This window comes from Callorhinchus milii, unplaced genomic scaffold (assembly GCF_018977255.1).
Source record: "Callorhinchus milii isolate IMCB2004 unplaced genomic scaffold, IMCB_Cmil_1.0 Scaffold11, whole genome shotgun sequence".
Taxonomy (NCBI): Eukaryota; Metazoa; Chordata; class Chondrichthyes; order Chimaeriformes; family Callorhinchidae; genus Callorhinchus; species Callorhinchus milii.
In genome coordinates this window covers 12,904,275-12,918,858 of record NW_024704752.1, presented here as the reverse complement: position 1 = coordinate 12,918,858, position 14,584 = coordinate 12,904,275, and the positions used below count along the sequence as shown (strand labels likewise).

At 40.3% G+C, this 14,584-nt stretch overlaps 1 protein-coding gene across 5 annotated transcripts in view; it reads left to right on the top strand.

The window, feature by feature from the left end:
• wdr33 (WD repeat domain 33) overlaps positions 1-14,584 on the top strand; it is a 37,218-nt gene that overhangs the window by 16,270 nt on the left and 6,364 nt on the right. For all 5 annotated transcript variants that reach the window (XM_007884980.2, XM_007885075.2, XM_007885027.2 and 2 more), the window contains exons 8-17: positions 7,279-7,405; positions 8,860-9,014; positions 9,688-9,766; positions 10,574-10,684; positions 10,845-10,942; positions 11,190-11,276; positions 11,727-11,866; positions 11,976-12,128; positions 12,891-13,598; positions 14,032-14,140. In XM_007884980.2, coding sequence (XP_007883171.1) covers positions 7,279-7,405; positions 8,860-9,014; positions 9,688-9,766; positions 10,574-10,684; positions 10,845-10,942; positions 11,190-11,276; positions 11,727-11,866; positions 11,976-12,128; positions 12,891-13,598; positions 14,032-14,140 — 1,767 coding nt within the window. The remainder of the gene's footprint in view (positions 1-7,278; positions 7,406-8,859; positions 9,015-9,687; positions 9,767-10,573; positions 10,685-10,844; positions 10,943-11,189; positions 11,277-11,726; positions 11,867-11,975; positions 12,129-12,890; positions 13,599-14,031; positions 14,141-14,584) is intronic.

Here is a 14,584-nt window from a genome sequence, read left to right as displayed (position 1 = left end):
AATGCTTGTAACCGCTCTTGATGACATTGACAATGCTTTTAATTCGTAAACTGAGCAAGGATTGAACCCGGGACCTTCCTAAATTGTATGACTCAGTATCACACTGCAGGGTACATAGGTTAGGCATTTTTGTTCTTGAATTTCATTTTGTAAAATTCCAGAAGATCAATATTGTAGTCAGTATTTCAGGTGTTGCATTGAAAGGAAAGACATGATTTTTGTAATGAAGGGGTTTTAAGTGATTTGTGGAACTGGCTTCTGTAGGAATGAGCGCACTGTCCTTTGACTTCTTCAATCTGGATTAGAATCTAGTTCAATCCAGATTGGTGGGATGAAAATCTCTTTACTCTGATGCTGTCAGGGTTCTATGAGAAATTACTTTGGGTAGTTTGGGACAATTTTGTAATACACAATAGTTATACTCCCCACCCCCCAATTTTTCCCTGATTTCAACTTGCCAAAAAAGAATATCTAGTACAAACTTTAAAAAAAACTCTTATAAGAGCTGCCAAAAATAACATGCTACTTTGGGATTTTGTTGGTATTATGTACTTATGTTTCACTTTTACCATGTTTCGAATAAAGAATATTCCCCTTTATAGATGACTAACAGTTCAATTTGCTGGCATAGAATCCACAATAGTTGGACGAATAAATCAAATTGATTCAGATGGTTGCTCCAAATAAATATTTTTCTAATCTGACGTGATTTATTCCAAATACTTTAGTTTCATTTTTAAGTCCGCTGAATGGCTTCTGTGGTTCTGTTCTTTTTCCATGCATTGCACACATTGTCCAGTTTCACCTGGAAGTAACGCATTCAAGAAAATAATATTCATTGATCTGTAGTCTCATTTATTCTGAGATTCTCTTTGTGGTTAAAGTTTGCTAGCAGGTAGTTGACAGGCTCAGTGCAAAGTTAGATGAAAGGTAACTGAATAGAGTCCTCACCTACGTTCTTATCCGTAGATCACCTAAAATACAACATAATTCACCATTTCGGAACGTTTTCTGGAAACAATATAGCAGCATAATTTATCTTTCCTTTGTTAAACCTCCCACACCTCAACCATTACAGTCTCCTTCAGTGTTTGGTGCTGTGCAAAACTCAGATTAGCTGTATGGTCTAGACATGATATTTTATTGTGCTTAGTTTTGGAAATATGCTTCAGTTTTTTTTTCTGTTCAATACTTTGATTCAAGTTTTTGATTATTGATAGGCGTATTGCTACACAGTTTTTAGCAGCCCTTCAATAACTTGCCCCAGTAGACTTTTCATAATGTGAGGCTGTTGAATTGTGGCACAATCAAACCAAATTCTAGCCTGATACCTAGATGTGCGCAATTGGCTGCCGTGAGTTGCCCACAAAATATATAGTCAATTCAGTGTACAGTATATTCTGTGAAAAACTTTAAAACGTCACGAAGATGTAGTATCATCTGCAAGGATTATTGTTATAGGTGTGTCCATTTAGTGCTTCCTAGAATTGTGCAACCTGTTCTAGGATAAGCAGCAAAATTCAAAAGTGACCTTTTAATTCATTAAAAGAAATGCTGCAGGATAGGATGGTTTCATGCAGAAACCTCAGGTTCCAGTTCTTTGGAAAAGCAGATTGAGAATTGAGTTATGGTTGGTGCAAAATCATCTGTCGCGTTTTGATCCCCATTGACTCGAGAGTGAGAAAGGAAGTTGATGACCCTCTTGAACTTCATTTAATTTGTTTGATGCAAGCCATCCTCACTCCAGCTGATAGCAGAGAGCAGATCATCAAACTGATTGTGTCAGGCAGGAACAACCTTCTCATTCACTGGATGCACAAAACTTGATTTTTAAGTTTGAACCATTAACACAAATTCTTGGACGGATTTTTGACCAGCACCATTTCCAGCGCTCTTGAGACACTACCTTGCATGAAAAGAGCTATACAAGTCCAAATTATTGGAAACCTTCAAAGTTTCTTTAAATAAAAGTCTTGACTCCAACGCTATGACAGATATTCATTGGCAAAGTCATTCAGGATGCCAATTATTCCGTATGGTTATGCATTTCTGATTTCTCCTTTCATTGACAAGGAGACAAAGCCGATTATTTTCATTTCCGAGCATCATATTGGGAATGAACTGGAATTGCAATTGAAAAAAAATTCACCAGATTCCTAAAACAATTTTGTGCAATAGACCATATCATATCTGTTGCATTTTTGCCCATAACCAGGCAAATACCCACAATTTAGATGATTCCTTTGAGTTTAGGAGACTTACCACCATGGTTAGAAAATAAATAGGCCAGCAGACAGCAGAGATCAAAAATGGATTGACTTCAGCTGTTGTCTCAAATGTTTGGTGAGACAGTAGTGAATTACTGGTTTAAGAATGTGAAACTTGAATATTATTTTATTTTTTATTTTATTTTATATTATTATATATAATATTTTTGTATTTTAAACTTGTATTTATTCTAAAGTTTCTTTATTTTCCTAAGGTTTTTTGAACTCTCATCATACCCTAGTGGGTACAGTTAATGCCAAGGTTAGCACTGGGCCTAACCAGACCAGAACGTTTCAGGTTCAAATCTTTCAGTTTAGCTGAGGCAGCAACTGAAGTTTGTCTCAGCATCCCCAGATCTAGTTCAGGAAAAATAAGTTGAGTTTCAAACTTATGATTTCTATCATAGGTACTGCATGCTTGAATAGCGTGTTTGGGACATGGGTAAGAACAGAATTGGAAACAACTGTGATGTGTCCCACAGTTTAATGGCTTGCAAAGAGGTTTTAAAGCCTAGTAGCAATCGCCATACAGAAGCATAGCCACTTGGGTGAGGCAGAAATTACTACAAATTTAAACAGAATCTAGCTGTGTCTAAACTGCATATATTGCAGAGAAGCCCAACCATAGTATCCTTGTTGCCACAAATGAATGCACTAAAGACTTGGACTTAAATTAACAAATAAAAAGGCCATACAACCTCAGCCATGATAGTTGCTGAGACGATGAAAAGGTTATGATCAAAACATGCCCATTTATGATGCTCTGATGATCACATCTATGTCTAGTAAGCCCACCGTAGCTTTTCTGAAGTGTTTGATCACTTCTGACTACTTACAATTGATAATTTATGTTTATCCCTCTAGCATTAACCAAAAAGTTCATACATTTGTTGGATTGCTAGCTAATTAGTTAAGTCACCTGTACATTTGGTGAGAGCTCACAGTTGTTTCTTACACGCTATTCAAACATGAGGTTTGCAGTTAGCAATTTCAGATCCAGAGCTCATGTAGACAATAATCTGAGGTGTTATTGGCTGAGGAAATATTGGAGGGGACAATACTTGAGTGTGTAGCGTGCATTGTGGGTGAAGGGATGTTGCTTCTGTGACAGCCACCCTAATTGAGTATTTGTCTTGTAAAATATGAAGCAAACATTTCAAAGTGTTTATTAATAGTTAAATCCCAAAGGTGTCAGTACTGTTGAGATAAAGTGAACAGTAGAGGGCAGCATAGTTTTAAATAGGAATCATTTTTATTAATCATCCCAGTATTCTGGTACAGACAATACCATGCAGTCTTACTAACTATCCTAAAAAACATTTATGTTTGGTGATAAATTACTGTACTTTTATTGCAAACCTCTGATCTCCCATGATTTACTTTACATCATTTCAAATGAAATACTACAGGCATATTGCAGGTTAAAGCCTCTGCTGTAGAAACAGATTATGTTGGGGGAAATATATACAGTGCTTGGGTATATATAGATCTTATCCAAGAATGGAATTCCAATGGACTGAAAATTTTCCAAATTGCTCTCATGCCGTAGAACTCTACATTATCCAATCTGCTTCCCATTCACCCCAATGTTGTAGATTTTTTTTAGTCGATTCAGTGCACTTAAAGCAGTAATTTCCCTTCCTCCCAGAGTTCACATGCCAAGTCAAATAACTTGAAAAATATGTTCTTAGGCATTTCCTGTTTTTTATTTGGTTTGAATTGCTGAGTAATTAAATGGGGGTGTGGTGCAGAAATTCAGAAATTGGCTATGTTTAATTGCACGATGTTGATTTCAAATGGAATGTTTGTAGCAACATCTTAATCCCCAATTATATTGAACGTGTGGAAGCAAATAGTTAATAATAATCCTTGCATTTTGATATTGCACCTGTCACGTTGGGACAATGACTCAAAACGCTTCACAGCACTGTGCATTCTGTAGGCAAACGTGGCAGCCAATTTGTGTACAGCAGTGTCTCACAAACAGCCATAAAGCCCCCAAACTCCCTAGTTTGTGATGGAATCCTTTCCCTCAATCCCTTCGCCTTGCCCCCTCTTTCCCCATTTTCAGGTTGCACCTGAAGACCTTCCTCTTCGACTGTGCCTATGGTCACTTTTCCCCTCCCCCTGGCTTGGCATTGGGCTCCACCGTTGTTAAACGTTCTGGGATGCCAGCGAGCATGGAGGGCGCTAAATAAATGCAAGTTGTTGTTGATACTGTTAAGCATGGTTTCCACACGTGTCAGACACGCGACTGACCCACCCATAAACACTCCAATGTTCTCTCCACTCATGAATGCAATTGACTGTTCCTTTATTGGAGTATGGTTCAACAGGTCATGGTCATTAGCTTATTCCAATGGGCATTATATGTGAGTGAGTGTTAGTTGGCAGACTATTTGTGTGTCCAAGCAGTGAAGCTGAGCCTGATTTTCACCTGCCTAATGTGCAGTTACATTTTCTTCCAGCAACCATTGTTGAATAGTGACCAAGAGAGGGAAGTTCTCCTTACCTTTGACCACTGTCGCCAATTATGGCATCGCAACCTTATTGAGAGGTTTTTTTTAAAAAAAGTTGAAAGGTGAATGTAGCTGGCTTCCAACAATGACTACTTAACAGTTGCTGAAATATGATGTCGTTATTGCTTTCTGCTTCTGCTCTCAATACTGTCAGCTTTGTGCTTCAGAAGTTGCCCCTAACTGAAAGGCTAGTCACCTACTTACACATTTGCAAGCCTGTTAATTTGGTGTGAGGCATACACCCATTTCAAAGCATCCTAAAGGAAAAACATTGTAACATGTACTTCTAATGGACTATTGTACTTTTTATGAGCAATTCTAATATGTGCACAATTTGTTAACTTCTTCCGCCTCCCACCACCTATATTCATGGTGTACTTAATGGTGCACATTGTCTATTAATATTTATTTTATTCTAGCAATACACCTTAAGCCTATTACATTCTACAGGGCATATATGTCTCTGCCCTATTCTAATAGTTATTGGAGCATATATGCTCATATCAGCAAATCCTATTAATGACCTGTTCCAATATGCACACTTGCATCCTTCAGATACCTTTTAATATGGGTTATATATTGCTGATCCCAAAGACTCCATTCTACATGTGTGTGTATTGAGTTTCCCCAGTATTCAGCCAGACCAATCATGCCTTTTAGACCTTTACATTTTGATTGTAGTTAGTTTCCTAAATGTCTTGGAACCTGCAGCTATCTCAAAACCAGTTATCCTAATGAGGAAAAAAACCCTACAAACAATTTCCACATGAAGATCTGATCGGTTGTCATCTGGAAGCTGGTTATTTTCTTTCAGAAACAATCATAACTAATTTAAATCAGTAATCTTATTTATTTAGGGCAGTGAAATAAATCTACAACTGAGCCATTACAGAAGCAATATCTAATTCAGGCACTTGTTTTGTCACCCTTCTTAATTCCCTTCAATAGCCATACATTTCCACCCAATATTTAGTGCTATAAAGGCCACTGGATTAGAGCCAGGGATGAAGCTGCAGTAAATGATCAGCAAAGTTCTATGTTGAAATAAAGACAATGTTGATGAAAACATTCAAAAGTATATAGTGTACTTTATGAGATCTTTATTGCCTCTTTCATTATATAACTAAATGGATGATTTACTTTGGGTGGTAATTGCTTATGTTTCATAACTGTTATAATGGTGATAGTCTCATAATCTATTGCCTGCTTCAGATCCCTTTCTTCTTTAGTTCAGTGTAAAATCTTCTTGATCATTCAGTAATGAAAATAGTACATGAAATAAATAAAACAAAGGAATCCCCGATGAGTGATAATAATTTTATTTCAATTTATTTCCAGGGTAAGCAACTTTCCTACCAAGAATGATTCATACAAATTAGAATAGGTAAAGCTAGAACCCATCTTTACAAAGGTGATCCCTCCTTTCCTATTTGTGATGGTTCCAGGTAGTGTAGGAAAGTAGATGGTATTTAAATGATGAACAAATGTTGGATTAAATTTTCTTGTGTCATCCTGGTGAGGGGCTAGTAGCACTCTTGCCTCTGAGTCAGAAGGTTGTGGGTTGAAACCCCACGTCGGGACTTGGAATCACATTGTCCAAACTGCCACTGCAATGCAGTGTTGGGAGGTGTTGCATTGTTGGAGGTGCCATCTTCCGGATGAGACTTTAATCCTTTCTGTCTGTTCAGGTGGACTTTAAAGATCCAATGGCATTATTCAAAAAGAGAAGGGAGTTTCTCCCGGTGTCCTGGTCAACAATCCCCAAATAAACTCCATGGTGGTTTGCGAGACATTGCTGTGCGCAAATGGCTGGTGCATTTCGCCTACAAAATACACAGTCCTATGAAGTATATCCTCTAAAGTGCTTTGAAATGTCTCAATGAAGTGATAAGGCACTATATCAAATGCAAGGATTATTATCATCAAATAGATCTTGCGAAACCTACTTTAGTACTGAGGTGTGATAGGATATCCCCAATGATTTTTTAAAATAGAAAATTCATGATACAGTACCAAATTACAGTTGTGTAGCACCTTTCATGTTGGGAGCATGTCCCAAGGCGCTGGGACGTCCTCCCGATGTGCAACTAGCTGTTTCAGAAAAGCCAAACTGAGGTTAGGCTATATCTACAGAGAAGAGGTGATGGTAGAGTGAATTGTATTCCATCGAGATTGAGTCAATCTTGGATACCTTTGGGGTCATCGACTGAAGTCTAGGAGATGTTACCTGTCTGCCACATGCTGCATTTCAGGTTGTTGAATCTTAACATTGCATGTGGAGGTATGTGTGTTTGATTGGTAGAATAAGGTTAGATACTTGATGGGCAAGTAAGTTGGATTGGTTGGTGGTATAGAGTTGATTGATTGCTGAACCAGGCCAGGGGTGTTTGGGATTCTGAATAAACTATTAAGTACAACTGAATAATGAGAGGGTGTCTTACAGATCATTATGAATAATAATAATAATCAGTTCTGTTTTGTGCTCCCAATAGGACATGGTGCTGATGTAAAGTGTGTAGATTGGCATCCTACCAAAGGATTGGTTGTGTCAGGAAGTAAAGACAGCCAACAACCAATCAAATTCTGGGATCCTAAGACGGGTCAAAGTCTTGCAACACTGTAAGTGATTACCATTTAAATACAGTTAACATTGATCATAAGAATTATAAAAGCTGCAGGTCCAATAAAACCATTGAATTAATGATGACAACTTGCATTTATGTAATGTAATGTCAGGATTGGACACCGAGGAAGGGAGAGGGGGAAGAGGGAGGTGACTGAAGGCGCAGTCAAAAGACGTAGGTTTTAAGGGAGGATTCATGCAAAGGAGGCATGACAAGGTAGAGGGAGGGAGATCCGTACGTTAGGGTGTTAGTAGCTGAAGGTTTGGCCACTGCTGGTGGCTCGGTGGAGTCGGATGTGCAGCAAGTCCGAGTTAACCAAGTGGAAGATCACAAATATAGGGAGGGTCGAGGGTTTGAAGGGATTTATAGATGAAGGCGAGGACCTTGAAATCAATCCATTGGGAGACGTGAAGTCTGGCGAGGACTGGGGTGATCGTCGTGTGGACTCTGCTTAATTAGGAAGGAAGTAATTTTCATCAAAGCTACAGAGAATTTCACATTCTACTTTCGCTGGAATCCCATGTGACTGAGTGCAGGATCTACAGTAACAAAATACAATAAATTCTACTGATTAAGCTTCATAGGCTGTCTAGCTCTGACCCAGACGGGCAGACTGCAGAACAGATTATATTTTCTTGGTTTGTTTTATCAAATAGTCTTCCAAAAAATACAATTTCAAATGAGTCTAATTCAGTCTTCAGTGATCACAGCGAAACACTACAAGTTTGATTGTGTTGCAGTCAGCAGTTTTTCGCTTTTATATGAGCTTCTTGAAATGTTTCCTCGAGGAAGCCTAAGCAACAACATTACAGGGCACCAGATCTTCCTTATAAGTAGATATACAGTAGCTCATCTGATGTCATAGTAGGTGAAGGCACTAAATTAGTAACACTAACCTCTACAGAGCAGATGGTTTCAGGATTTGTGCTGTTAGCAGCTGAGCACTTTTAAGACCACACAAGATAACAAGAAAGTAGGACCTTGTGTCTACAATATATATGAGGCAGATGTGTTAGATCTGTGAACTGTATGATGTCTGAGACAGGAGCACATTAATGTCTTCCTATTTTTCCCATTAAAAATGCCTTTCTGGAAAAAAAACAATGAGCATATTTTTTCCGTCAGCAATGTGTTGGTTTTGCCTGGTGGAGGGTTCGTAAAGGAAACTTTAATGTCCAGTGTAAATGTTTTGGCAGAAACCATAAGGCATTAACAAGATATTAATAGTGTCTTTATTGAGTGAAGAAAAAGCCAGGCAGACTGCAGGGATTGAAAGCTCTATTATTAAGGAAAAAATACAGAGACAAATCTATGATTGTGTCTATCTGAAGGGCTTGCCTTTACATCACTTTGCTGATATAATAGTATTTATACAAGAGTTTAAATTAGTGTTCAATCTGTAGGGGTTTTGTATCTAATACCCAGTGATTTTGACTGCTCTCTCTCCAGCCATGCTCACAAAAATACAGTGATGGAAGTCAAATGGAATCAGAATGGGAACTGGCTGCTCACAGCATCCCGTGATCATCTCTGCAAACTGTTTGACATCCGTAACCTGAAAGAGGAGCTGCAAATCTTCAGGGGTCACAAAAAGGAGGCCACAGGTCAGTAATCATCATCTGCAACAATGGGTATATTTACCCAGAACCTTCCCATTCTCCAAAGCTTTGCCATATGACAGGAAAGCAACTGGAATATAGAAATATTAAATTTGTACCTGAGCCAAGCAAGTTTTAATGTGGGATAGGATGTCTGTGTTACTATTTCTGCTCATTCACACAGAGAGACATTTTGTCTTGACTAGCATAGATATCTCTATAGAAGGGTGTGTCATTTCCTCTGTCACTACTTTGTTGCAGAATACCATGCATACCTCATATTCTGGGGCTTAATTTAAAAAAAATTAATATATAAATATATATCAACGATAGGAGAACCCCTCCAAAACAATATGCCCATGACAGTCCCCCATTAAAGACCTTTCGTATGAGGTACAAATCATGTCTTTACGTCACTTGGTTATTGCGTTATTGACAGACACAAACCCACAGACAGACATTTCGTCTTCATTAGTATAGATATATATAAGGTAGTTGTTTAATATTTAAGATCAAGATGGGTGAATATTTTGTCCCGAAAATATTTGTTGCACTAGCTGTCATTCTCTAACATAGATGTAGTGTTAAGATCATGTTCCCCTGCTTCAATCCATCTTCTGTATGAACACCTACACCTTGGTGCAAAGTGCCCTTGTTTGAATGATATTTATGTTCACAGCTGTGGCTTGGCATCCTGTGCATGAAGGACTGTTTGCTAGTGGGGGTTCTGATGGTTCTTTACTCTTCTGGCATGTGGGGTGAGTAAAATTTAGAAATAATGTTTATGTTCAGAGCATACTATGTGCAATCCAATGCAAGGATTTATTTATTATTATTTACCCTCTTTGTGGAGGGGAGGGAAGTGGGATCTTCTTGGAGCTGAACTGATTCCAAGGTGATTTGATTGGCAATAAAATGTTGGAAAGAGGGAACACTCTGTGGTGGTCTCAGTAGTCTGGTGGATTCCTGAGCCAGCACCGCTGATGACAGACCAGCCAATCGGGCTCATTCGCAGGACTTGGAGGGTCAGACTGGTCACTGGGGGCAGGAATTCTTTCACTCCATTCCTGTTAAACCCGCAAGCTAAAGCCCTAATGGGTAAGTTGGTCCTTGCTTGACAAGCAGCAAAAGCTTGCCAAACCACTCCTGTATGTGGTTTTAGCTGGTTAAACTCCAGCAGGACGCAACACCCACTCCATGTTCCCCAAGCCGCGGCTCTTGCCAACCTGCGTGTGATACTCTCCGGAATTAGCAGGGTGCATCCCTTCAGAGAGTGTGCATTCCAGACACGGAGGTTTCCATGTGTAGATGACATACATAGTGGAAATCTTTTTGCATCCTCCTAAGCATGATATTTTTGCACATGTCAGACACCTGGCTAACCAAAACAACAGAACATGGGCAGAGCTAGTACTAGTGTGCAAGGGGCCGGTGGTATTATGTAGAGTTGTTAAATACATATACAAAGACCATGAGTTTATTTTCTAAAATTTAGCCAGTCTAGTGCAGGTTCACTGTTTATCAAATGATTGTGTACCTACAGTTGTGTGGATGTGTGTTTGCAGTGTGGAGAAGGAAGTTGGAGGAATGGAGATGGCCCATGAAGGCATGATCTGGAGTCTAGCCTGGCATCCACTGGGGCACATACTGTGTTCGGGATCCAATGACCACACAAGGTATGATATTGGTGAACAAAATAGAAATTTGATTGGGGAGGGAAGAAGAAACAAAGGTGTTGCAGATAATGTACGCCTTCAAACGGCTCATTGTGTCTGTGTAAAGACAGGACTTATCCAACAGTGTGTCAAATTTCAATGCACTAACTTTCCCTTACAGTAAATTCTGGACGAGAAACCGACCTGGAGACAAAATGAGGGATCGCTACAATTTAAATCTGCTCCCAGGAATGTCTGACGAAGCAGCTGGAGAATATGGTAAGAGCAATATGTTCTGCATCAAAAACCTGCACAATTAGATTACCTTGTGCAGTGTTCAGAATGTTACACCACACAATCATGGGCCTAGGATAATGCATTAAACTTCTCAGTGTACAACCTGAATGTTCTTCAGCATAAGAGTAATTTATGGCTACATACACTTTTGCTAAATAGAACAGACACTTAAACACAATATTGTACCTTGAAACGATTGTATGCTTTACGTTTCTTTGGACTTTCACAGATGACATTGAGCCAAACAGTCTTGCAAGCATTCCTGGGATGGGCATTCCAGAGCAACTCAAACAAGCCCTGGAGATGGAGCAGGCTAGTAAGTATACCAAAAGAATATGGCGCCACAAATAAAAATAGCGAGGAGAGCATGTTTCAAGGAAATCTCAGCATGATGTGCTAATGGAGCAGTAAGGTTTCAGAGGACTACTGGGGATCAAAACCTATGGTGTGGGGGCGGGCAATGGAGCAGCATTGCTTGGAACAACGAGGAGCAAATGTTTGTATTCACAAGTGGCAGATCATTTGCCCCAGTGAATAGTAATAGCCCTTACAATTTTTTAAAGCGTTGAGTAAGAAGGGAGTAATGACAGCATATGAAACCTATGTTAATTGGAAGCACTTTCCAAATCTGATTCCTGTTCGGCCTCTCTTCATTTTGTTAGTTGTAGCAGACAGTAGTTAAAATGAGCAATGCAAAATCACTACAGATAGATATTTAGAAATCCTCTGTCTAGCTTCCTATCATAAAGTATTTGTTATTTTATAGGCAAAGAAGAAGTAAATGAGGTGGAGATGGCAATCCCAGGATTGGACTGGGGTATGGATGAAATGATGCTGAAGGACCAGAAGAAAGTGATACAGAAGAAAGTCCCATATGCAAAGCCTATTCCTGTACAGTTTCAGCAGGTCAGTCAACAAATGTTCACCTACATCTTGGTTATGAAACCTGAACATGTGTGGTTAGAAATGAGGGGTTAGAAGGATGCAAGTTTTAATCTCTCTCTTCTGTTTGCAGGCATGGTCTCAGAACAAAGTTCTGACAGCGCCTATCGAGATGCTGAAGATCGAGAGGGCAGAGGAGAAGAAACTAGACGAAAAGAAGAAATCTCAGGCAGAAATCGAGCAGGAAATGGCTGCTCTGCAGTACACCAATCCTCTTCTATTGGAGGTTAAAGATTAATCTTTCTCATTTGTCATTTGCATTTTTTTTCTAGGAGGCCAAATGCAATCTCTTCAAACTGAGTCAATCAATTTGCAGAATAACGCTAATTTGTTCATTTTAACTTTCAGCCATTTTTCCTGGTGGGCGGTGGGGGTTGTGAGAACAATTATTGTTGACTGCTCTATTATCTGATAAGTCTTCAGCTAATTATCACTACCAATGTGTTAGACCAAAGGGAGAGACAACCTACTAGATTTATCATGTTGGATAAAAAACAGCAACTCCATTAGAATATGGAATTGTATCAAAACTAAATAGCAAAACAAAAAGATATTTCCTATTAGGGTGCATGTGAGGTATTTGTGTAGAGAATCCCACCACTCCTTAGAATTGAACACTCAAGATATGCACGTGTAATAGAAGCCCCTGTGTTGCAGTTTCTATCTTTGTCTTACAATGCAAAAAACGTAAAACTAGCTTTTGAAATTCATTATATTTGCCATTAATAGATTATTTAAAGTGTTGCTCCTCCTTAGTACCAGTCCTATTTTCTTCTCTCTAAATCATCAGCTAGAAATTGATGTGTTTAGGAGAGGAAAATCAGTCTTGCTTAATAGGTTCTGGAAAAACAAGCTCTGCTTTGTATGATGACTTTGAAGAGAATCGTGTCACACTGCTGTATGTGTCAGGTTTTTTGACAGAACCTGGTAATGGTCGGTGCTGGAAAATGGAATGTTTAATGTTTTTATGCTTTATTTTTCTAAACAGCAACTGAAGATTGAGAGAATGGCACAGAAGCAGGCGGAACAAGTGCAGCAACAGCAAGGTCCTCCTTTAGCATCGCAGTCCTTTTCAGGGCCAGGATTTCTCCCACAACCTCCCCAAGGATTTCAGCAAAACCATCCACCTCAGCAGATGCAGATGAATATGTCTCTAGCACATTCTGGACCCCAAGGACAATTCAGGCCGCCGGGACAGATTGGACCTCCAGTCCCTTCACTCATGCAGGGTCCTCCAGTGTCGCAAGGATTAATGGGTCCTCAGGGGATTCATGGCCCAGGAGGGCCCCCAGGGCCACAAGGTTTCCCAGGGCCTCAGAACCATCCTGGCCAACAAGGACTACAAGGCCCACATGGCCAAGGGTTAGGCCCTAAGGGGCATCCAGGGCCCCAAGGACTATCAGTGTCACAAGGAATGCAGGGGCCATCAGGTCCCAGGGGGATGCAAGGGCCACCAATGCAGGGAATGCAAGGGCCTCCACAAGGAATGCAGGGACCGCCCCACGGAATGCCAGGGCATCCTCAGGGAATGCAAGGACCACCGGGACCTCAAGGACCACAGGGTGCACCAGGAGGTCAACCACATCCTCAGCAAGGGACTTCAAATATGCAAGGGCCACCTCACTCATCTCCTGCCTTTCAACAGCCAGCCAAACCCTCACTGCTGGGTGATGGACCTAGAATGCCATTTAATCAGGTGGGTTATCCCTTCACTGCAGATCTACAAGTAATAGATATTGGTATGTTGGGTGTTGCAGTCCTGCCTCTGCTGCCTGCCTCTCCACTTGGCTAACTCAGGCTTTCTGCTTGGTCCTGTGGGTTCCTGTGTGAAAGCAGCTATAGAAATTCATGTTGTTGGTGCACTGATGCAGCAAATATGCAATAAATGGCATTCTAATGTAATTCCATTCATTATTTGTTAACAAATGTATTGTTCGGATCTTTTTGAATGTTGACACCCTTCCCCTACATTTATCAGCCAGCAGCCTGCATCGCAATGGGCAGAAGCTGCTTCAAAATATCTCCACTGGAAATGAAACTCCTTGGATTACTGTTTGTATCTACTGATGTTATCCAGCTCCCTCACACCATAAAGTATCTCGCAAATAACTGTTTTGTTTTTCTCACAGGGGACTCCAAACCAAGTACCGCCATTGATGATGTCAGGTATGGGGCAGCAGGGACCAGTTCGAGTACCTGCTTCTAACCAAGGTCCTCCTGGCCCAGGGTCAGGCAAAGGTGAGTAAAGTAGTATTTACTGAACAAGCATCAGAGGAACAAATTGTGGCTGTTTGTGCACATGATCGCCAAGGCGCGGAGTGGGTATATGGGAAATCGGGAAATTTCCCAAGTGTCCCCGTGAATGGTTCCCGACACGTAACACCCCAGGGCTTGACATCCGGATGAGTGACAGCCTGGTCCAGCCAATCATTGCCTAGAGCCCTACCTCCCTGGTGAGTGACGGCTCCTGTAGCCAATCACCGCCTACCCTCCTGTTTTAAGACCCGACAAAGTTTTTGAATGCATGGAGGTGTATCAATTCGGCACCCCCATTTTACCTGAAAATCCCAAGCTCTTTCGGGGAGCCAATCCACCACTGATTGTCACCAAAGCATAGCACTGAAGTGCAAATTCAGGCCAAAGTATATTTCCAAGGGAGCGCTTAAGGTTTATAGAAAATCC